We start from the raw sequence: 26,024 nt of genomic DNA, 5'->3' as shown, positions 1-26,024 counted from the left end.
ATATACTACCAGTCGGAAATAAAACTCTGAAAAATGTATGGTCGACAACAAATAAATTTGTATCTAAATCTACAGAGACTTCTATTGTGAATTTGTGAGGTTTGTGGATATTTTGTAAACATATTATGCTTATTTGCGGATGATCAATTGTCATCAATCGAACTTATTGCAGATTCGTAGAAATGCGAAAATGGCACTCAAAGAGTTAAATATGCCTTTGCCAGCTTACCCTCTCTTCTACTGTGTAGGACTGTCTCTCTTCTGGATACCCTTCTCTTGCCATACCTCTTTCAACACCAGCAGGCCCAGGTTGGGGTGCATAACGATTATCAAACTCTTCTGCAGGTTGTTGCGTTTGCTGGTCTACCAGCTGGTCGGTAGGTTTTTCTGGCTCACTATATGGGTTACTGTACATCCTATCGTCTGCCACCTCTGGTTGGTGATCACCATGTAATGGCTGCATCAGCTCTTGCCTTCAATTCGAATGCAATATTATAGATACAACAACTTTTACAAGGTTGTTGTAGATTTTATCAGAAAATATCAGCATTTTCTATAATTTGCGATTGTTCTTGAGGTTTGAGGTCATCTGACCACCAAGACATTTCTAGTTTAACACTGATAAAACTTCATCAATATTAAAATGCTCAACAAAGATACACGTGCCAAATGACGCCCCTAATGGTTATTGTTCTGATAGTTGATCCTGGTTATCATTTTCAAGCTGAGGCTTTACACGTGTTTATTCTGTCGGTCTCTTTGCAATGATAAATATCATAATCACACTTTTGATAGATCTGAGCGCTTTCATCGTAATCAAGTTTTATTGAGTGTACTGTTGAAATATCTTGACAGCAAGATCACCTCAAAAATAAAAAAAACAGTCTGAAGAATAAAAAAATATTGACACCATCTGATAAAATATACCAAAATTTTGGGAAACTTTATTTTTAATCTCCATGTTTTATGGAGAGAGTATGGCAACTTAAACTAATGGGTAAAAGGTATAGTTCATTATCTATTCAAAATTTTCTTTTTCACACACATGATGAATTTACCAAGGTTGGAGAAATCAGTTGCAAAATATTTTGTTGCTCGTGATTCACTTGTCATTCTTTTGTGACGGAAAACAAACTTTGATCATATATTATGCTACTGGCCATAACTTTGATTGCTTTTTTGTCAATAAACTTGGTTGTCATAACCTGGCACTCCTTAAACTTAAATTTCAAAAGTGCGTTGAGACAATTTGTCAATATTCTCATGTGCTGGATATAGATAAATTGGCTTTCATGAGACGCTCGGAGCTTGGATTTTCTTTTTCAACATTTAAAGCACTCAGCATTCTTCAAGTCAGATTGCAGTTTATAATTAGTGCTAAAAAGAAAATTTGCCAGATGAAGAGCTCTGTTTCATGTACATACATGGCTAGCAATAAATTTTTTGATTCACAGAAGTTATTTTTTAGTATTTATGCACAAAACTCACATTGTATAATATTGCTGATAACTTAATTCTGAATAAAATATATTTTACGTTATCATTAAAATGGCAATAAACATCCAAAAATTTAGGAAAATTGCCAACTCTATAACAACATTGCCTGCTGCAAAAACCTATTAAGTTCAATAGTTTAAATACAAACACTAGTTATTGAAGAGAGGACAAGGCAACTCTAAAAAGCATTATCGAAAAAATATTTCAGTGATTGATTGCTAGTAAAATATCAAAAATTTGTTATATTCTCACAAGTTTAAGTAAAAACAACTTTTGAAGATTTTGCTTTTAAACAATTTTTAATTTCTGTTGCCTATTCCTCACTTTTTCAGTCACATGTTTCTGTACACATCTGTACACGAAACTATTTTAACGTGTTGCAAGCAAATACATATCAATCATTATGATGAGGTAACAAGCCTACTTCTAATGAAGTTTTAGTTATTTTGAAAAAAACGTAACCCGTCAGGCTGAACTAATGCATGTGGACATTAGGTGACAAAATTATTTGAAAAAAAAACTATGCAAAGTGAAAAGTTTGATAATTTATATTCAGGAAATTTGAAGTTTTTTGCACAAGTTTTATGACTCATGCTATTGGATATAATGTCATCATCGTAGAACTTTTTAATTAGTTCATTTATCACTATATTCCCTGACCTGGTTAATTCACAAGTTTGTCTTATCTGCAAGACAGAAACGGCAAAAGTCCACAAGTTAAGCCCAATTTGTTACTCACAGATTTTCATCAAATATTTCATGCGTGCAAAAGAAAAAACGGCTCTTGCAAATTATGCGCAAGAAAATGACACGCAAGGTATATTATTTTCAGCATTTTTCAGGCTGCAGTTATTCCTAGATTGATTTCCATAGTTTATAATGCCCTGATATGACCTCTAGTACAGAAATCATTATCTTTTTAACAAAATGCTCTCATAAATCCACAACATGCAAGAATGTTTATAAAAATGCTTATTGCACCATAACTCAACACTGGTATAATTCCTCATCCACATTATTGGAACATGGTAAATGAAAAAATTACGCAAGTTAGCAAAGAATCTTAAAATAAGCCATTAGTGATACCTCTCTGGTAACTCTGGAGCATGCTGATCATTCAAACTGGTATTTGACTGGTACGCAGAGTTTCTCTTAGGCTTTGGTGGAGCAACTTGTACATATAGCTGCTGCTCTTGTGAGGACGTGGTTGGGAGGGATACGGTCCGCTCTGCAGCAGGCTTTTTCCTTATTTGGGCATAATAGTCTTCGACTTGCTCATTTCTTTCTGCCTCAGCGTTGTATCTGTCCACCTGCGCGTGGTAGTTGGCGTATGGTGGCTCATTGACTCGGCCTGCATGTGCCTGGAATTAAATAGATTGCATAAAACAGTTGTAAAAACTTTAGGTTGTTTGTTGCTTTTCCATCTGACAAAAATGATGGAGGAGAGGAGGGACATAAAAAGTGAACGTTGCTAGTTTTCTTAAATTAAAGCTGGTTCACACTGTATGGCCGTATTCTGGAGTTGAATCCACAAAACTTCAGTGATCGTCAATTATAGCCTTGTTCATACCATCACGAACCCTTCCGCGTTGGCATCAGGAAATACTACGTGACATAGTGTTTTCATTTATCTTTTAAAATTTTCTCAAAGAAACTTTTTTGTTTTTGCGTGCTGGAATCAAAAACTAGTCCCGCAACGACTATCATAAACGGATATGAATAGATCGCTTTATCCGCGACCTCAAATTACTATCGCCAAAATGGCTCACATTTGAAAGGCGATTGTCGATGCTCAACAAAATATCGGAAAAGTTTGACAGCTGCCAACTTTCCCGACGTGTCTGTGATACTCCAACGATGCCAACCATTCATGGTTCACATATTGCCGAAAGTGAAATGCTTACAAAGGCTATATAGTTTGAACCGGCCTTCACCCAGAGATGCTAGTTATTGCAAAATCTTAACAGTGATAACAGTCATGTTTGTCCTTCCACCTTTCTCAAGCCATGGTTAAAAGTTGAGAAAAATATTGTATTGTAGGAGGTTCGAACTTACTACACTCAGCTTGATAGGATAGCACACTGTCTTCTGTACCAATAAGATGTGATCGACAATGCATGAATTATTGTGCAGAGAGAGATTATGCGTGCTTTACCAGCACACCTGACAATCTCTCACAGCTCATGGGACTGGCAGAGTATTAGAAACTAATAACATCTTAGCTAAAATTGTAATAACCTACTTTGAATGGTTGCTTTGGTGCTATCAGATTTAATCTTTTATATTGCCTTTTCACAGTCTTTATAGCTTTAGTCTTTAAAAACTTAAAACTAGTTTTAATCTTAGCTTGACGATGCATTCGCTTAATGATGACTTGGAGTTACGACGTCATGTTAAAAATTGTGAAAACTGTCAAAAGTATACATAAGACAAGCTAATTGAAGACAAAAATAAAATGTTTCTCTAAAAACCCTTAAATTATGCATGAGGGTATAAATATTAAGCGTGTATGCTAGCGATTACGTTGCATTGATACATGTACAATTGTACTGGGCATCTGACTAATATCTGCTTTTGTTTAAGCATTATAAAAGGCTTATAATATGTATAAATGTTAAATAACAAGAAAAATTCTGAAAAAGGTAAACACAAAGAATCGGTAAAAATACATAACATTTACCACGATGTACGGAAGCTAGGAATTTGTTGACGCGTTTGTGCATGTCTAGACTAAACAAAACAAGGTAAAATTTAAGGTCAATATTAAAAGTTTACAATTAATATTAAAAAACCCAATAGAAAGTAGCATTAAAGCAAATGTGGAGAAATGCAGTGCGATGTATATAGCCTACATGTATGCAATGAATGATCGAAGTGAGGGGTAACATAACCCCACCAATAAGCCAAGGCTATATGTGTATGACACTAATTGCTCAATCTAAAAGCATACTCAACAATGAGACAAATTTATGCTTTAACAAAGGAATCTTTTTAATATGTTCAAAAAGGTCAAACTGTCTCCGTAATTTATGAGTTTTGGTGTCTGAGTCTATCAAGCTGTATTTAAAACAGAAAACTCCACTCCAGATAGTTTGAATGCAGGTGAAATACGCACCTGGTGTACTGGTAGGCTATCTAGACTAGAGCTGGCTACTAATGCAGGTTTCTTTTTTGCTCTTGCCCTTTCTTCAGATGCTTGACGCTGTCTCGCTCTCTCATTTTCCTGTTTCCACCATGGTTCAGCCTTCAGAATACAAAAGATCAAAAAAATATTCTATTTTATTTTTTATAATGTTTGCACATTTAAAAAAATGTGTAAACATTTTCATATGTAAGTTGATGAAAGATTTTTGTTTAAGTTTTAGTGTTTACCTGAAATGTATTGGGCAAAACAATGTTTTCATTATGTTTGCACATTTAAAAAAAAGTGTCTTGTGTATGACAATGTCTTGGACAATGTCTTGGACAATGTCTTGGAATGTCTTGGGTAAAACAATGTTTTTATAATGTTTATACATTTAAAAAAAATAAAATAAGTTGGGAATGAAACTGAGTGATAGCTTTACACAAATAAACACAGCAAACTCATCTAAGCTGGCCGTGACCTTTGCAAACATCTCATTGCGAAATTATCTCCAATGACAGCACTAGCTATTTAGTCAGCATTCACTACTACTACGGACAAGAACTTACAAGTAATATACAGTGTTCAACGAAATATCAATATAAACTAATTTAGAGAGACAGAGAAGCATGTCTTCATGTCCTGCATTACCTATGCTATATATCAGCATAGCTGTCTCACTTTGTACAAATATCATGGACCACATTGTTTCAAAATTTAATTTTGTTTTTCAAAATGTTTCAAAAAGTTTGGAAGCCAAATTTTGCTTCATGCACAAAACCTTGTTCACTGTATGGAACATTTTGTTAAATGAGCCCCTCCATTACTACTAAGGCTGGTTGACACTATACCCCGTATGTCAGTCTTAATCAAACAATACTTCATTGTTTGTGGTATAGCATTTTTAATTATACAATGCGGCCACTGAAACGATAAAATATTAGCCCAATTTGTGACGGCCAATAGCTATGGTCAAAATGGTACGCGTTGCACAGGCTGTAGTGGGTGCTCAGGAAAATATCGGGCAAGTTTGGTAGTTGAAATCTTTGTAAAAGTGTTTGCAATGCCGCAATAATCTATTCGGCTCACTGTATGCACAATCGCTGAATAATCCTCAAAAGGGCAAAACCGACATATGACAGCAAAGTGCGAACCAGCCTTCAGATGGTCTCTCACGAGTCCCCTACTAGAATTTTGCGCCAGATAAAATGTGAATATTGTAGTTGGTAGCTGGTAGCATAATTTCATTGTTTATTACTAACACGGTTGATGCATCAATCTAGTAAAATAAAACAAAGTGACAAAACTATAGAGACAAATACCTTGGGTGGTGCAGGTTGAACAGATGGTCTCTGTCCAACCTTCGCTTTCATGACTCTCTGCTCTCTGTCTAGTCGAATGCTAGTCTGATAGGCCTGCTCTACTGACTGCTCCAAAGGAGTCAAATGATTGTCACTTCCTAAAAATGCTTTAAATGCTGATGCTGCCAGAGGTCGATCATCTACACTTTCAACATCTGTCTCTGTTTCAACTACAAGAGTTCCAAAGGGCCTCAAGGTCTCAAATCAAATTTTTTCGAACAAGATTGTTAACATGAACCAAAATTCAAATGTCTTTCAGCGTTCAATCTTTTTGGCTTCACAATATGAATTAGATTTTGGAATATTAGTGGCCCTTTTTAAAACAATATGCTCAGGTAAAATTTCATACGGAAAATCTGTGCTTTTCTTTTGAGGTTAGAGAAGTTTCATTCAAAACTGAAACATACAATACTTGAAATTTACTGTTTTTAGAGTAATAGCTGTCTCATGTAGATCCAGCTGATCTAGGCATTCAAATTTCTTATCTTCTCAAGATAAAGTTTTTCACACTGAATTTATGCATTTTGTTTAGAAAATTAAAGGAAGGCAATAAAACGACAAAGAAAAATTAAAACTTTTGATGCAAAACTCCAGCAAATAATTAATCATTTTCAGAATGACAGTACTTCAAGCTGATTGCCAAAAATTTTAAACTAATACAATAACACAAGAGCTATGCAATTTTCAGAAAAACTAAAAAACTTTTCTATAATTAATGCCCTTCGCTAAAGCTTGTTACTATATTTAAAAATTATAACTATTAATCTACTTAAACAACTTAATGAATATTTATTTGCACAATTACTTGCTGATAAAAAAAAGATTTCATGTCAACACGAACTCGGAAGAATACTTAGCTCTAACATACATCCCACAGCTAATCTTATAATTTAATTTGACTGTCTAATTTCTACTACATTCTTTCCTATAATATTTACCATAATAAGAACAGTGTTTGTCTGTCTGTCCCTCTGTCTGCACCAACACTTACAGGTTGGGGAAAATACTGCTTGCATCAGAACTCAAACGTTTGGTTTTGGCAAATGTAACTGTCACCCGCGTCAACCAACCACCTTGCTTCATTTTAGAATTATTGTGCAGTCAATTATTACACCTGGCAATCTTATGTGGCGAGTCAAACTGCCTGGGTACTGGTATCAATAAATTAAAATTTATATATAAGTTGCTGGAATACATTTGTTTAAGTTTTAGTGCCTAACTGAAATATTTTGGGTAAGACAAATCCACATGTTTAATGAATGACTGAGTAAGTTTAAAATATGTTAATCGAAATTCTGCTCAGTGAAAGTTTTTTAAAAGTTGTATCTACCTGCTGGATGTATGATTCTAGGTGCATGAGACGTTTTCTTCTCTCTGGTATCTCGTAATTTCTCTTCTCTTACTATGAGAGTCTTCCTTGGTTTTCTAGAGAAACTACCATCCTGCGCCTCTGCATCGAGCTCATTGTAAGCATCGATGAAACTTCCAACACCACTCATGCTCGATTTTGGCTGTTGCCTAAAAAGGGAACATGGAAGTTGCTAATGGTGACAGCGAACTGAGATTTATTAAAACCATAAAAATATAAAAACTGAATGCACCTTGAATATTTAAAACCAGCCACTTCAACCTCTATTTAACGCACCACTTGATACAGTCTGTAGATTCCAGTAAGATCACCAATACACTTTGGCAAAAAAAATGTGAGTTTCAATAACAAGATATTTTCTTTAAAAATGAGCTACATGTAGTACTAATGCTACAAAGCAATGCAATATAAATTTATGGCCATTTAACAAAGACATGAATCAGTAGAAAACTCTGTGTGCACTACTTTTTTGTCCGCCGGATGAGGAGTTGACACATCTCGATGAAGAGACTAGTCATTACTATGTATATATCTTAATGTTTCGGTTACATGCACCACAGGTGATAATAAATATAGCATTGTAATTTCATTTGCATTCTTTGGCTTAAAACATTTTGGTTTATACAGAAAAAACTGTTTACTAATGATAGTCATCAACGAGCTGCTATGAAGAAAGACACTAATCAGATTAAAATTGGTAGTTTGGTTAGCAGGGTGAAATTTATAACCCCAACAAAAGAGTACCCGTTGCCTTTACGAACTCTTTCATAGCTGGCTGTATTTTGCGAAAGAAAATCATTATATCAGCTGAGATAAATTTAGCTTAGCTTATATATCAGCCTAAATATAATAGCTTTACATAATTACTAGCTGCTTTAGCAATCTTTTGCCTAATTTTTGCTTTTTTAGTAGAGAAAAGGTATTTTGAACACTATTTGTCAAACCATTTATTTTATTTTAGTGGCTAGCTGCTGCCCTTTTTTATGATTGTTGTATAGTATAATTTGAAAACTTTTTTATGTTTGAAGTGAAATTATTACCAATGAGGTAATATATAAAATACACTTGATTATCAGTCGGGAAATTATAAGCAATTATTTCATTGTTTTGTACTCTCGTGTCGATTGCAAGGCATAGTCTTGGCATAGTTTAGTTTACGAATGCTACATCAGCAAGTTCTTAAATTCATAAGGCTTGTACCGTAGCACCGATGAAGATTACTAGTTAGTCATACACTTTTATTCAAAAACCATATTATAAGATTATCTTCTTCTTAAAATGCTGAAAAGGTTATTCAGCTATAAATCAAACCAATTTCAATTTTTGTTCAGAAGTAATATAATCAATATTAGCAACATTAAAAGCTATTGAAATACTTTTGAGATAGCCAAATTTGTGATTTTATATATATTGCATCAGTAAAACCAAAACAACTCACTGGCTTTCTAACAATAATTTTTAGCTTATTTCTTTAAAATGTTTGAGCCACTGTTGGACAAAGGTTTTCTCAATCAAACCTCACAAAGACTATTAAAACTTCATATAGTGTTCAGGTTGGCTTAAGCAAGACATTCTTAAAAAAAACGTGATCCAAAAAGTAAATTTATAACTCAATAGACAGCTCAACATCCCTTAGAAAAAACATCTTGTGATTTAACCCTTTGACCAGGTATAAGCCCCCCAAAAACAACCGAAACTCGTGTAATTTATTTTCGAAAATTCAATAAAATCGATATTTTATGAACATACATTGCTCAAATCTTAAATTTAGTTCAATGAACAAAATTTTGTGTACATATACATTCATTCACATATCTACTACTCAAAAAAAATTACAACCATGTGCAATTGTGCCTGTATGAAATGCTGAGGAGCATCTTTTTCGGTAGAGTCAAACGCTATGACGTAGCCGTGCGAGCCACCACAACGATCGTTTTCTTTGAATATTCCAATTATATTAAAAGTCCAAAAAAGTTTACATCACTTCTATCATTTGAATTAATTTTATTCTGATCAGCCAAAAAATCACTAACGATCGCAGGATAAAATAATCTTTTATTTTACCGTTTTGAAAGTCGAGCCGATGTTGACTGGTTTTTCCAACTTTTAATCTTTTCCAAGGAATCGCGATTTGTTTAGCTTTTAGCACAAAGCAACGCCTCTCAGATAATCGTTTCATATTGTAAATCATCGACTGATATCTTGTTGATGATATTTAAAACTTACTAGTGTTCATATTCTTTGTTTAACGTTACTGGACGACAGCTTTATAAACGTCTACCGAAATAGACATAAATGTCGTTTCCCCACGCAACCGGTAAACGACATTCTGGTCGTTTCCCCTGTCAAAGGGTTATTGAAAACTTTGGATGAATCGGCATAAACTGGCTCGTTAGTGTTTTGACAAGTAGGGCAGACATGTTTGCTGTTAATACTAGCAAACAGTCAAACAAAGACATCATGACAAGCTATTATTCTCACAGCAAAAATGTGCTTAAAATATTCAATCATCACTAAACTTTTGAAACCCTTCACCTTTGCAAGTTTTTGTTCTTGTTTTGAGGTTCCATATGTTGCTGCTCAACCTTTCTCTCTATGTGCGGTTTGCGATTAATGGGTGCTTTATTTTCATGCGACTGCCAGTGAGCACTAGTACGTGGACGATAAATATCATCCATAGATGCCCTTGAGGCAGCTGTCCGTGAAGTGGTCGACTCAACCATATCAATAACAGAGGCTGATTGGAGCTCATCCTGAATAATATGAAAAGTCACAAACCTATATTCATCAGTTAAAAGTTTTAATTGAGTAATGGAGTTTGACAGAGTAGAGTAGACATCCTTATTACATACCTCCTATTAAAGATAAACTTTGCAAAAAATTTTGTAAATTTTATCTACAAGTTTTGGCATTTTTCTATCCTTTGCGATTGTTTGTGATGTTTGAGGTTATCTGAATCCGAATGTTTCAAAAGTAAAATAAATAAAACTTGATTGCTATTAAAATAGTCTGATAAAAAAAAGTGTGGCTATGATGTCTATAATTGCAAAGAGACCAAAAAAGTTAAAACCTGTAAGCTTCAATGTCGATGCAATAGCCGATATCGACTATCGCAAAGGCAACAGCTACTGATGCCATTTTTCGCATTTTTTTCTTCTGAGCATTTTACTCGCAATCAAGTTTTATCAATTTTAATCTAAAAACATGCAAGTAACCAGGTTACCTAAAACAGAACAAACAAGTGCAAATGATAAAAAATGAATATACTTTCTAATGAAATCTACAAAAAACCTGCGTAAGTCAATCTTTAAGTCAATTTTATTCGATGTAAAAACTTTATGCAAAGTTTTTTTATTTTATCATGCAATAAATTCCATAAAATCTATGATATCAAGTTTGCGCAAGTTTCCAGATTTAAATGGATAGACGAAAAATGAATAATAAAATTCTCATAGTTAGCTTTAGAAATACAGTTTTTTCTCCTGAGGCACAAGGAAGAGAAAACGATGCAAGGGTGTATTTAGCATATCAATTGCAATTTCGTTCCAATTTATATTATGCATATACAATAAAAAAAAATTTCTTTAAAGATTAAAGAAAGCATAATATTATTATGCTTTATTAGGTATCTTGAGGTGTTGACTGATGTTCTAAAAAAAGAATCAAGAAGATTGACCCACTAGAAGCTGAGATATAGCCAGCCAAACACAGGTCTACCTAATAAAGAATCAGAGGAAAACCCTTCGAAAATCCCGACAACTGTGACGTTTGAAATCGATTTAATGTTCATGTGCCGGAGTTGCGCACCCTTACCGCCGTTACATATAATGATTGTTTTGGCTACGAGATGTGAAACGCTTCTCGCGATAGTAAATATTTACAGACTAGCTCTGGTTTCTCAGGAAAATCAAGCAAACATTGTGTGGTAAAGGCATTTGCCCACAACCCCTCGCCGTGATTTTTCAAAACAGAAGAGCAAACTTTGACTATTGTGCTTCAAATTTTAACTCAATCGCCACGGATATGCTCCGAAGATCCTCTGTTCAACGAACGGCGCGTGTATAGTCTATATGCGACATCCGCGATTGCAGTTCGTTTAGAATAAGAAATGGAATGTGAATTTTTGTTCATTCATCATTTTTCTACTGTGTATCTATTGCAGCATTCAGTTGATTTTCATGATTATCGTCACTATTAACATACTTTAAGTTCACTACAGTCATAATTTTAAAAAGAATAACTTGACTGTGCTGCTCTTGCTGTAAGAAAAGAAAACGATAACTTTTGATTTGATTTTTCTATTGATCTATTATCTTATCTATGATTATTTTTTATGATTAATATAATAATAATGCATATTATACAAGATAATAATATAACTGCGTATAGAATAAATGATGTAACTAATATAATTTGTAGAAAGTGATAGCAGAATGTTGCGAAATAATAGATGCGTGTAATTATTTTATTCTAAAACTAATCTACACGTCAGAGGGACTAGTTCGGAATTCAGAGCAATGATTGTTAGGCCCAATTTGATTGTTCTATACTTCCAGGGATTAAACCAATTAAAACACCGTGATTGTTATAGGAGAGCGCATTAGTTGGCTTAATTGACCAATGGCACAAAAGTCGATTTCATACGTCATATATTGATTATTACCAAAACACTTATGTTTTTTGGTAGACCTGTGTTTGGCTGACTATATCTCAGCTTCCGGTTGGTCAATCTCCTTGATTCTTTTTTTAGAACATCAGTCAACACCTCAAGATAAATAATACAGCATAATAATATTATGCTTTCTCTATTCTTTAAAGAAAATGTGAAAAAAATTGATTCAAACTGAAATTAAACATGTGTGCTCCCATTAACTTGATGTAAACTTACCATAATCATAGGCAATAAACCACATGTCCGTGATAAAAATGGGAAAAGTTGTCGGTACAAACAAATAATGCAATAGTTACTGTATCCTCATTAAATTGAGATGTTAAATTCAGTTTTTCTAATTGAATCAGACTAAGAAGTAAGTTTGAGTAAATCTTAAAACAAATAATGCTATTTACATGTATTTTACTATTGGGATAACGTGAAACCTTTGTCATTTAAACGTTCTCGGAACAGGTTATACATGTTTTTAAATATTTCTATTGGACAATGTTTTAAGCTGGGTAAACTAGCAAAGTACTTCAATTGCGATAAAGGAAGCTAAATCTTTTGATTAGCCAAAATGAAATAGAAGTAAAACTAATCTAATTTTCTTAGACTATACCTGACAAAATATTTGGTTAATGACAAGCCTCTGACAGAATTATAAACAACAAACATTTTCAAAGTTTTCTTTAAGTTCATGCACGTTAATCACAAATGTTGTAACCTTTTGCTTTGTAAATTATCGACATAAGTTATTTAAAAAGGAAACAGGTTCATATCAGCAAAAAATCTGAGATGGAGCACAATATTAGTCTTTGTTTACCTCAGATACACTGGGCTCCCTATGAGTAGCACCCATTTCTGCTTCATCCTGAAAGAATTTTGCCATCTGGAGAATGGCTTTAGATTTTGGGGCAGCTCGGCCTAAAGATCGGGTCCTTCGACGATAAGTGCCTCCTCTACCCCTTTAATCAGCAGAAAACTATAACTGAGTAAATTTAAACTCTCATAAAAAGTAACTTACTATACATGTAGTGATTGTAAAAATCAATTATTCTGATACCTAATCATGGATGTTAAACATTTAACTTGCCTAATTAAAAAAAACTATCAGGAAATTGTTTAAGTTAGCCTGAGAATCTTCTATTCTGTAAACAAGCCCTCATCTTCCGTATTATTGCTGCGCAGTATTAGTAGACCATGAACTATTCTGACTTGCTTGATTGTTAAAGCTTAGCAAGTCCAATTTTCCGGTAAAAAGGCCCAATAAACCTTTTGCATAGCTTGTAAAAACAAATATATCTCACCTAGGTGGAGAAGCGTAACTTCTATCAACACACCATGATGAATCCTTCTTTTCCTCTCTAACTGGAGATTGTACTTTATTGTTAATAGACATCTAAAAATAATAAATATTAACAGTGAGTTATTAAAGCACATAAATTACATAATCTTTTTATTGTATATTTCAATACATCAGAGTCTTGGCTTTTGAATGAGCTATTGTTTGCCATGGTGAGACAGACATTGGTTGGTGTTCATAGGATTTCCCCAGAGCTCTACCGCGAAAAAGTTTACTGGCATAGTCTCGAAAATTTTGGCGTCACAACTCTCATATTCGTTGTTGTGTGCTCTTACCGCTTATTTATCAACTACGAAAGGGACGATGACGACGCTAGTGGCAGGCGAAGGTAGGACAACTCCAGAGAACGAATGAAGATGACAAAGGAATCAGTGTCATTGGTTCTCCATGTACATATTATTTCTATGATAAGTACCTCAGACTCCAAGAACCATACTATATTTTCCCAATAATATTATGCACTAGCTCTTTATTTTTTAATGCGATGTTAAGGGTGACAACTGAGACTAATTAATTTCAAGCATTGGGGGTTAGCACAATCGCGGGCATTGTTGATTATCTAGAATCTTAGTTTATTATTAGCGCTCTCCGAGTTTAACAGCACCGAAGGTCACAGAAAAACACAGCCTCAATGGCAGCGAAAGGGATCGACGACCTAAGGCTAAATGAGAATAATGACGCCACATTTTGAGTACCTGTACCAAGTGTTTTTTTGCAGGACGTACTTTTGACACCCCGTTTTTCATAGTTCTATTATTCTTTGTGTATTGAATATAGGCTCATTCGAAAGCCAAGGCTCTGATGTATTGAAATATATAATAAAAAAATTATGTAATTTATGTGCTGTAACATTTTAGTTAGTGGTTTTCCTTTTGTAAATAAAATAATTAGCTGAATTTGTTTCATATCTATTCTCTACTAACTGGGGATTTTAAAAATTATGTGCAAAATGTTTCACTGTGCACAGAGTAAAACATTGAGTAATTTTTGTTGAAATCAGTCTGTTTAATATTCGTTCAATTACAAAAATGAAAAAAACAAAAAATTTGTTTGATTTTACTAAAATTGAATAAATAAACCTATAAACGCAAACACTTCTGATTATTAGGCTTCTATCACATTTCAAATTGTAATAGACCACAAATGTGGTGAAATTAAAATTAAATTAAAAATAAAATTCAAAAGTATTGTTAGCAATAACAGCTCTTAACTGATCGATGTACTAACTTTGAAATTATTAATAGGACTGAAACATGATGCCACCATATTAGCATCTATTGATCAGGTAATTAAATATTATATTGCTAATAATGTGTTTTTAAGAGCATTGTTGCACAAGCACTTTGTGATCTTGGCTTGACATGTCTGAGACCAGTAACAAGGAAACCTTGACAACTAGAGAAATGCAAATAGCAATCTAAAGTTGAATGTCATGCCTGTTGCTATCAATGACCTCTTTTGGGAATTAAATCTAAACCTGTTGTTGGCTGGTCAGGTACTGCAAACCTGCAGCTGCTAAGAATGTGTTCGGGTGTAGAAAAAAGAATCAAATCACTGAAACAAAGAGGTTTGTTAAGCCTGGTTTCCATATGACAGAGCAATGATCTTGCCCGGCCCAGCGATCGTGCGCAATGCATTTCTTGGGCTGCGACACAGTGTTTCCATAGCACGCGTAGGCGCCATGCTTGCATTGGACAGGGTGGGTAATTTCCATACTTTTTCGTACGGGAAACCGATTTCTTCGGAGAACAGCCCTCCGTTGCGACCTTGCGCTGTCATAGGAAAATCAGGCTTACTCTTTCATAGGGGAGACCGATTTCTTCAGAAACCAGCTCTCCGTTTGAATTGTGGGATAGGTTGAAAAGGTCGAGCGGTGTATTGTGGGATACATCATCGCACACACACGTCGCAAGGATCCATTCTGTTGGATCCTTGCGCTGTCATATGGAAACCAGGCTTTACTATTCAATTTTACTAGCATGTGTCCTTCACAACTATCACTTCTTATTCTGATCATCATTAACGTGAATTAATAATCAAACCACTAAAAGTTGGCTTTGATTTTTTGTAAAATGTTACACATTCTGAACCAACATTTGTTAATTAGATTTGTACAAACAGGAAAAACTTTTCAGAATTTTTAAGCAAAATGTCGACAAATATTAGTTGACATCTTCAGACTTACTGGTAAAGGCTGTTTGGAGCTTTCTCTTTCTACCCACTCCCTTGTATAATCAGATTCCTCTACTGACCTGGGTGGCCTCTGTGTAGATGCTGCATAAAGTCGCTCACCAAAATACTAAAATATAGTGGCATTGAATTATGATGCAATTCAAATACTTTCACATTAATCACAGACAGTCAAGTGTAGGAACAAATGCTCTAGGAGCAGCATACTTATTGACCTGACCACTAAATATGAAATTTCTGCTCATTTCATCACTTCACTGCTAACAGATGTGAAGCCCTCTACATGTGGAAATACGCGGGCATGGTAATCGTTCACTCAAAATGAAGTTTTTCTGGCTCTTTCAACGTATGAATGATATCTACCTCATATTGAGTGTGAATGAGTGTGTTTTATAGTAGGCCAATTTTTATTAATTTAACTGCAAGTGAAATATATCATCAACAACTAGTATAGTAACCTAATAGGATACTCGGCTATGAATGCTAGAATTGATTGGGTAGAACTAGCCAAACATGTCTTGCTACAGATTGTTCTAGATTTGCTAGAAGAGTGGAAGGGGTTACCTCTACTACTACCGATACTACTACAACTACTTATACAACTACTGTTGTTTCTACTACTGCCACTGTGACTACTAGTACTAACACTACTGCTACTACTAGTTATATTTCTATTACATCCACTATGAATACTGCTGTTACTGCTTGCATTGTTGCCGCTACTACGCCTCCTACTTCTACTAATATTGCTGCTGCTCCCGCTGCTACTACTAGTCCATTGTTACTATTCCAATTGCTATTAATTTTACAGCAACTTTCAACACTGCTACTAGCCCTACCATGATAACTAGTAACACTATTACTATTAGAATTGTTATTTGTATTATTACTGCGGCTTTGACAGCACTAATATTGCCATTCTCATTATTGCTCTTAATTTCATTATTACTATTACTATTGTTATTACAATTTATATTACTATTACAATTTCCGGTGATTTTACTGTTATTATTGTCATCTTTATTACGGTTAACAATACCACCTTTCCTCCTGTTTCTCCTATCATCGTTTTTATTGTCACTCTTACTTTTGGTGGCTACTATCATTAGTATTGCTGCTGTGACTGCAACTGTCAACATTGCTATCACTATTGCAGTCACTATACTCTTTGATACAATTATTAGTACTATTACTGTTACAGCCATTACAACTGTTGCAACTAATAAGATTTGCATTACTCACCTGTTTGCCAGGTTCTTTGGTAGAAGAGAAAACTGATTTCGTGTCAGCAACAAGTCCTTCTCTGAGCATCCGCAAGTCATCCAGTGATGTTGATTTCATCTTTTCATTGACAACAGGTGGGACAAGAGTAGCAGAGTCTTCATAACTTTCATCGACGCATCTTCTATCATATCCATAATTTGAACGGTAATATGATTCATTTGTCTCACGCTGTCGGTGGCTGGCGACATTTTGCTGTTCAGTGGTCCTAATATGTTCTCTTTGAGGTTGATGATGGTAGGGGTAGCCATGAGCAGAACTGGAAGCCTCAGGACGAGAGCGAGAGGTGGTTGGTCTATGATGCGAATGTTTAGGCTGAGAACGATAGTCACGGAATTCGTGGTCTGGCTCTTTGGGCAAATCGGTAGATGGTGCATTGTAATCTTTTGGCCTTTTCTTTGAACTTGCTCTTTCTCTATCAATAAATCTTTTTTATCAAAAATATTCAAGAACCAAATAACTAAAAGGATAAAAACTGCCATAAAATAAATACAAATCTTTTAGCTTATTGTAAAACTGTTAATAATAGCTTTTTGATAAGATAGAAAACATATTAATAGGAAATGAAACGTCTCTATACTTTTTAGCAAAAGAAAGACAACATGTACACGTATATTTTCATCTATATAGTGCTGGTTTTCAGCAGTCCTTTTACTTCTTTGTAATTTGAGACCTGAATAAAACAGTTTTTCATAAGAAAAATGGAAATCTTCACTCATCTATCTTCTGGTTTCATAAACAAAATTTTAGCAAATATACCTTAACGAGAGTTGAGTTCCATCTGGAGTTTCCTCAAGTGGTAAGACTTTCAACTTTGGTTGAATTACCACGGAGCTGCGCATTTGCCTAGTGTTTTGCTCTTCAGAACCTTTTGATCGTTTGATTTCGCTGGCGTGATTAGGCCACTGGGAGATAGGATGTGGCCGAATGGTTACCATAACTGGCTACAAATAAATTGTGGTTTGCAAAACTAGAAATTAGTAAAAAGATTGAAAACTAACTTAAACCAAATTTTAGTAAAATCTATCAGAAAGTATCAGTATTTTTGTGTCGAAAGCGATTGTTTTTGATGTTCGAGGTAATCTTACTGCTAACATGTTTTAAGATGGAGAAAACTTGATTGTAGTTAAAATGCTTAGAAAAAAATACATGCAAAATTATGTCAGTAGTGGCTATAATTATCGTAGTTGATTTTGACTATTGTGTTTAGGTAACAGCATTATGCGGCTCTAAGCTGTCAGTTTCTTTACAACTACAAATGTCATATTCACTCTTTCGCTTGATCTTAGTGGTTGAATCGCAATCAGCTTTTACCGACCTTAATTTTGATTCGCCCTGGCAATCAGATCACCTCAAACATAAATAACAACCACAAGTTATAGAAAATTACACATACCTTTTGATAAAATTTACTAAAAAATTTCTGCAAGCTATATTTTATTTATTGTTGTCAAAAAAGAAGATAATTCCATTCAAAGTGAAATTATTGGACACATTTTAATACTCTGGTTAGTGAGCTCTGATAATTTATCCAACATGGAGGAGATTCATAAGAGGTTTCACAAGTTTAGGCAAGTAGTGATGCAAATCATAGAGCATTCAATAAATTCTTACTTCCATCTGAGTTTCGTTGTCATGTCTTTTCTCTCTGTAGTCGATTAGAGAATTGACTCGACTGTCTTGGCTAAAGGCATGATGCTCGATTGATTGATCTCTAGATATCGGTTGCTCTATAGATCTTGGAGGTAGGATGTCCTTGTTCAAATGAGTGACATGTAGTTTGGTGGGTGGAATTACCTAAAGCGTGATATTTATTACATAAATCATAATGTATTAGCTGCCACCATGTATAGGCCATACCTTGAAATTTGAAGATTGTTTTTGAGTTTTAGTTTTACAGTCTGTATAAGCTGCACAAATGGTTTTTTCGTTTATTTAACGCAATTAAATTAACATGAGGAACACAAAAACAACAACGTAGTTAAGCAGGGCTGCCAAAAAATCTCAAAATAATGAACGGAATGTGTTAGGTCACAAACATCAGTAACAGCTAGCACAGAAATTAGCAATCAAGATTGACGAATTAATAAGAGAATTATATTATTATTTTGGTAATAGTATGAGTCATCACTCATTAATAGCAAAAAATGATAGTTCATGATAATAAGTGATAAGCTTTATATTAAGTCGCGACAACTAATGTTAGTATATCATATTAACATCAGTTAACATCTTAACATATCATATATATATATATATATATGTTAAGATATCAATCGCTATCATGATTAAAAAACTTTTACAACAACTCTCGTCTGCGTCAGTCTAAAAATATTCATTTAGGCAAAAAACAACATAAACAGCGATAATGATGGCAAGTCTAGGAATATCGATAAACAACTTGAGATTTGTGTTGAGAAAGTTGCTTTAGCTTATGTTCGTATGTTTTAAATTTGTAAAAGTTTGGCGCGCTGCGTACAAACTAATTTAGTCGAGCCTTCGTTGCTACGGTTTTCACAGAGATCACCTTAACTTCTGTTCTATCATTGCACTCCATCAAGAGATATGTAGCCAATGAGAAAAGAATAAAAAAACTAAAGGCATATCGATATGAGTTGCTACAGATATTAAAAATTTTAAAAGAGAAATGAAATACAGCATCAAGTGAATTTTTCCACCTGTAACTTTAGCCTCACTTTTTCATGTGTGTCTTTGACGGGCACTTCAGTATCCCAAACAGTAATTACTTCAGATGGAGCCACGATTGAGTTAGGATTGAATGAATCTATTTTCATCACTGTAACTTCATCTCTACCAAGAGTAATGGCTGTTGTAGCGGGTTCAGTGGAGAAGTCATTTGCTGATGTTGTAGCGGGAAGTGGATCTCTTTGTATGACGATATCAATGTCGAAATGAGGACTTTCCTTTTCAGCCAGTTTGCTTATCTGCTATAGGAAGCAAAACAAATTTCTTCAAGACATTTTGAAAACGTCAGTTTACCACACAGTCTATAATTCTAAATCACCTGCTTACTAATACTTAATTACTGACAGGTGGTACTTTAAGATTTACAACAAGTTTAAAGTACCTATTAAAGTTTGTTAATTAAACTTGTAAATAAAAAAAAACACTTAACATTGCTTAAATATATACAATAAGTGAAAACCATATTATACTAAAGCAAAATGATAAATTTTTTGAACAAGTTTCTTTCCATCCAGCTATAATGTAGTTCTTTTAAGCTTTTCAACCGTCCCATGGAACAAGGAAGGTAGTTTTTTGGCTATGAACCAGTCTTGGTTTTAATAACTTAGAATGCATTGATCATGAGTTAGTTACAAAGTTATATAAAATTACTAACCCAGTATATACAGATAAACACTATTTATGTAAATTATAAAAAGGTTTATTCAAATTGAGAAAATTTATCTGCTTTTAGACTTTCCTTCCAGGTACTTGAAACTGTTTTTACATGCATCAAGTTAGTCAGGTGAGTAAATGAAATTTTACCCGATAGTCTGGCCGGTCTCTACTAACACCTGCTAATGAGCAGTCTGTGTCATTTGGGTATGACTCAAAAGGGCCAGACTCGAGAGTGCTTCTAGATTGTTCCGAAATAGAATCAGCAATGGCTATGTTAGTAGAAGTATGTCTACCATCCATGCAAGATGTTTTATCTGCTAGATCAGGTAGAAAGGTTGCTGCAACAACATCTGGTGCATTACCCGACTCACAAACATTTCTCATCAGACGAGATGATTCTAAAGGTATGGCTGCAGAGCGACTAGTTTTGACAGAAGACTTCATTCTTGGAGACACTTGACCGGATACAACCGTAAGATCAAGCGGAGTACGAATGAGTTTAGAAGGAGAAGAAATTGGTGGAGAAGTTGGACTTTTTGGTGAAGCTTTTACTTTTTCTGAGGTGCCGTGTTTTCCATTTGTAAGTGGCTCAAATAATGTTGAGTTGTAAGGAGTTCGAGGAAGCTTTTTGCATTCTGCAGGCGGAGGAGAATGAATGTTAGTTTTCGTGGAGATCGAGGCTGATGCTGAAACTGTGGGATGCTGAGCTTTAAACTCTGATATGGAGGTGGAAGTTTCTAGAGAGTGTCTTCTCTCATTACTGCTTTCAAATTTTCGAAATGCTGATGAGAACCGTCCAATTGTAGCAATGACTGGTTTTAGCTTGGCCTTCGCTTTTGCGTCATTCTTTTTTTCTATAGACTTCATTCTTTCGGTAAACATTTCTGTGGCTTTTCCCGCCCTGTTAAGTGCATGTAAAAAAATTTAAATAAGTTTTAAATGACTAATTAGGAATAACTAACAGTTATTAATGCACACAGTTCCTAGATTCATCCTTGACAAAAGGCCAATTGAAAAAAGTGTTAAATTGTTTTTTATACCAAAAGTTTTTTGTGCAAATTTGAATACAAATTTGTGAAAAAATAAAGGCTATAAAGTTACCATATTTATTCAAGCATAAGTTTCACTTTTTGTATCCAAACATCGCCCAAAGGGTCAGATACAACTTATACAAAAATAAAAACTTTCAATGTATTTTCTCGCTACTGTTTTCTACTAGCCATTGCGCATGTCACTCTCACCCAAATAAAACATGCCTTTGCAAATGACTGTGAGAGTACATTAAAAGTAATCGAAATGTATCAGATACAAACATTGCATTTGCAAGTTTGTTTAGCACTATAACTTCTAAAGAAAACGATTCATGTTACGATGCTGCTTTTAATATGAAAGTTACAGAATGTGTGATGCAAAATGAGCAGCTGCAATGTGTAAATATACCTTTTTAGAAAACTTACAGAGGTTAGTGAGATTGAGATCGTAAGAATCGATGTTAAAAATGTCATGCTGTTTCTCATATTAGATATGGAATTGCAACTCATACACACATTTGTTTTATTCTTAATACATATCAAAACTTATCAAATAAAAATATACTAAAATACCAATTTAAAACCAAAAAAATGTAAATATATTTGCTCAGCACGAAGCAATATTTCTTTTGTGATGGCCAGGTATATGAAGAGGTAAACATTTATCTTGCCTTATTGAAGTGAAGTTGCTGGGAAAAGCAGTAGGAGAAGAAATTCTTTTTGCTTTTTTTTCTTCTGCTTTCTTTTCAAGGTTACCATTTGCATCAGCTCTCAAAGATTCTTCGTCGCTAGCAAGGTCAGCGTCTTTGAGTTCTCCGACAACTTTTTTCATGTCAGCCTACAGACAAAAGACTAAATTATAACATTTTTGGACAACTGAATAGTTCCTAGTCAGATTACATAGCTATTGCATAGCTATCAAAAGACATGACGCAAAACCACTTATTAAGTATAAAAACATCTCGGTATCAATTTATATAATATATTTTTAAAAAAGTATTATAAACCATCTTAAACCATTGCTACTGCAGTCCAGATTAATTTGACTTTTTATTAAATTTTTCAGTTGGGGTTCTCTTTTAGGAAAGTTATTTTCGTTTATGCTCAGCATACTGGAAAAATTTACTTTCAAAATAAAAACTGTCAAACTGATTGCCTGATGCCAAATTACAAAAGATGCAGCTAACCCTCTGACAGCAAAGGAACCCTATTGATACTAAATGATCGTTTAAACTTGTTTTCTACCCTTTGGGGCAAATTTGTTTTTAGTTCCACCTTCTTAGATGATATAAAAAATTATCGAAAAGTTTTTTGTGGTCATAACCATAGAGTTATCTCCCCCTAGAGTGATAACTATGCATTCAACAACACGAGCGTTTCCGGTGCCAACAAGGAGCGTTTAGGACACGTCCCTTTTTTGTGCTAGTCAATCGTAGTGATCGACAGAACAATAACGTCAGCCATGAGAATGATCAGGAATTTCCAGTTAAGATAGTAATTATTGCTCATATTAAAGAAATGATGATTATAGTTTATTACTCTAATATATGCTTATTATTTAAAGCAATTCAATACCTACATGCATTGCAAAGGCACTGAATAGATGGTGTTAAGTAAGTGAGTTAATGCAATCAGTTACTCCAATGATATACAGCCCCCACACATGAGGGGCTGTATATCATTGGTTATTCATAGATAAGATAGTCATACTGGGGTTGTAATACATTGGTGTGATGGGAAGCTAATCGACTGCCATCAACTGAAAGTATTGACATTGTATGGTGACAGAGTGATTCATTGTCACCTCAGTTCACAAACAGCCCTTGCGTGTAATCTTAGATTTCAATACATATCAATCAAATACATAGACTAGCTTGAAGCAAAGATGTCCACTAGTTAATGGACATCTTTGCTTGATGTAAGCAAGCAAAAAGTTTGAAAGTTAGAGTGGCAAATGTTGTTATATGTTAGATAAAAATAAATTATACTTAATAATACTAAATTATAATTATTTAAAAATAAAATAGACTTTTTATTACTTTATTTATTAAATAAAGTAATAAAAATTAGCTATGATTACAATAATTTTTCATTGTAATCATAGCTAAACAGATTATATTTAGCATTACTTGCTAATTATTTTACATTTAAACACATTTGCAGTTTCATTTTTCTTCTTAATTCATTTTAACAAAAAACTTCTTTCATGATATGAAGTTTAAAAGTGGTAGTTGTTTGAATATATAAGTCTTATTAGTATTAAGTATTAGTAATATTAGTATAGTGGTATTATGTATAGTGGTAGTATAGTAGTATTAATATTAGTATTAAGTATTATATATAAGAATATTATAAGTCTTTCATGATATGAAGTTTAAAAGTGGTAGTTGTTTGAAAAAGTTTGAAAACATTTATGGTTGTTTTTATTTTCTCTCTTCTCTTCTCTTCATTTATTTCAATTACACAAAACACTTTTCATAATATGTAGTTTGAAAGTTAAAGTGGTAAATGTTGTTATATGTTAAATAAAAATAAATTATACTTAACTCTACTAACTATAATTATATAAAAATAAAATATACTTTTTTATTACCTTATTTATTAAATAATTTTCCATTGTAATCATAGCTAAACAGATTATATTTAGCCATTACTTGCTAATTATTTTACATTTAAACACATTTACAGTTTTATTTTTTTCCTAATTTATTTCAACAAAACACTTCTTTCATGATATGAAATTTAAAAGTTGTAGTTGTTTGAAAGAGCTTGCAAACCTTCAGAGTTGTTTTCTTTTTCCTCTTAATTCATTTAAACTGCTTAAAAATATTTTCTCATGATATGAAGTTTAAAATTTAGAATAGTAAATGTTATATAAAAATAAATTTTCTGTCCAAATACTTTTTTATTACTCGGGCAACACCGGGTAGTACAGCTCATAGTTGATGGCAGTTGATTAGCTTCCCATCACACCAATGTAATACAACCCCAGTATGACTATGTATTTTATCTATGAGTAACTGCTTGCATTACCTTCACTTTCACTCATCTATTCAGTGCCTTGGCAAGTCATGTAGGTATCAGGGATTGCGTGTATGTCACAATTTCCATTTTCATAATTCATTTCCATATTATTTCCATTTCCATAACATTTTCATAATTCATTTTCATATTATTTCTATTTCCATAACATTTCTCTACTTCATTTCCATATTATTTCCATAACATTTCTATATTATTTCCATTTCCATAAAAGTTCCATAATTCATTTCCATATTAATTCCATTTCCATAATTCATTTCCATATTTCCATTTCCAAATTATTTCCATTTCCATAATTCATTTCCATATTAATTCCATTTCCATAACTCATTTCCATATTATTTCCATTTCCATATTATTTCTATTTCCATAATTCATTTCCATATTTATTCCATTTCCCTACTTCATTTCCATAGTATTTCCATTTCCATAATTCATTTCCATATTAATTCCATTTCCATAATTCATTTCCATATTATTTCCATTTCCATGTTATTTCCATTTCCATGTTATTTCCATTTCCATGTTATTTCCATTTCCATGTTATTTCCATTTCCATAATTCATTTCCATATTAATTCCATTTCCATATTTCATTTCCATATTAATTCCATTTCCATAATTCATTTCCATATTATTTCCATTTCCATATTATTTCCATTTCCATAATTCATTTCCATATTAATTCCATTTCCCTGCTTCATTTCCATAGTATTTCCATTTCCATATTATTTCCATTTCCATAATTCCTTTCCATATTATTTCCATTTCCATAAAAGTTCCATAATTCATTTCCATATTAATTCCATTTCCATAATTCATTTCCATATTTTTTCTATTTCCTTAGCATTTCCATAATTCATTTCCATATTATTTCTATTTTCATACCATTTCCATACTTGTAAAATAAAATTTCCATTTCCCTAAAATTATGGAAATATTTGTTTATGGAAATGAAAAAGTAAACATTTCCATAATATGTTTAGCAATCCCTGGTAGGTATTGAATTGCTTTAAATAATAAGCATATATTAAAGTAATAAACTATAATCATCATTTCTTTAATATGAGCATTAATTACTATCTCAACTGGAATTCATGATCCTTGTTTAACCCTTCTCATGGCTGATGTTATTGATCTAGTCAATCACTACGACTGACTAGCACAAAAAAGAGGCGTGGCCTAAACGCTCCTTGTCGGCACCGGAAACGCTTGTGTAGTTATCACTCTAGGGGGAGATAACTCTATGGTCATAACACAAATCAGTTTGGTTAATACTTGTGATGTCATCACAAGAAATAATGAAAAAAACCTTGAAATAATAATAATACTGACTAGATTATGTCAGTATACATGAATTCCTTTTTCGTTGTTGCTGTGGTTTTAATATGTTGGTGAAGATAGGCCGTCAGAATAACCAGAATGACAGTCCCAGATTCACTCGTTAAACTCTACATCTGACTCACTACCTTTAAATTCCTTTATGAAGTGGTTTAAAACCGGTTAGGAAGATTTAAACATGTTTTCAAGAATGATCCGAATGATTTTGAGATGCACCATCGACACCATCGTGACAACGACTAAAAGTTCTTTTTGTAAATAAAAAGTTATTCAGTTTTTTTCTGAAATTTTGAAAGTAATACTTAAAATTAGTAATAAGTATATCAGTCTAGTTTTTTGTATTAAATAGTCCCTTGTTTGACAGGGTCTGATGCTTTGGCGTAGATAAAAAAACTCTTTTAATTGTCAG

At 33.4% G+C, this 26,024-nt stretch overlaps 1 protein-coding gene across 1 annotated transcript in view; it reads right to left on the bottom strand.

The window, feature by feature from the left end:
• The window catches only part of LOC137386983 (uncharacterized), a 61,911-nt gene that overhangs the window by 7,818 nt on the left and 28,069 nt on the right, over positions 1–26,024 (bottom strand). Inside the window, exons 4-18 of the mRNA XM_068073240.1 lie at positions 21,905–22,071; positions 20,350–21,103; positions 19,536–19,787; positions 18,454–18,636; positions 17,599–17,783; positions 16,801–17,254; positions 15,554–15,667; positions 13,313–13,404; positions 12,829–12,970; positions 9,887–10,104; positions 7,313–7,500; positions 5,944–6,152; positions 4,613–4,741; positions 2,584–2,858; positions 230–473 (exon numbers count right to left, since the gene is read on the bottom strand). Of these exons, the coding sequence (XP_067929341.1) occupies positions 230–473; positions 2,584–2,858; positions 4,613–4,741; positions 5,944–6,152; positions 7,313–7,500; positions 9,887–10,104; positions 12,829–12,970; positions 13,313–13,404; positions 15,554–15,667; positions 16,801–17,254; positions 17,599–17,783; positions 18,454–18,636; positions 19,536–19,787; positions 20,350–21,103; positions 21,905–22,071 (3,606 nt within the window). The remainder of the gene's footprint in view (positions 1–229; positions 474–2,583; positions 2,859–4,612; positions 4,742–5,943; positions 6,153–7,312; positions 7,501–9,886; positions 10,105–12,828; positions 12,971–13,312; positions 13,405–15,553; positions 15,668–16,800; positions 17,255–17,598; positions 17,784–18,453; positions 18,637–19,535; positions 19,788–20,349; positions 21,104–21,904; positions 22,072–26,024) is intronic.

The sequence above is a fragment of the Watersipora subatra genome, chromosome 2 (assembly GCF_963576615.1).
Source record: "Watersipora subatra chromosome 2, tzWatSuba1.1, whole genome shotgun sequence".
In the NCBI taxonomy this organism is placed as follows: domain Eukaryota; kingdom Metazoa; phylum Bryozoa; class Gymnolaemata; order Cheilostomatida; family Watersiporidae; genus Watersipora; species Watersipora subatra.
This window is presented reverse-complemented; position numbering and strand designations above follow the sequence as displayed.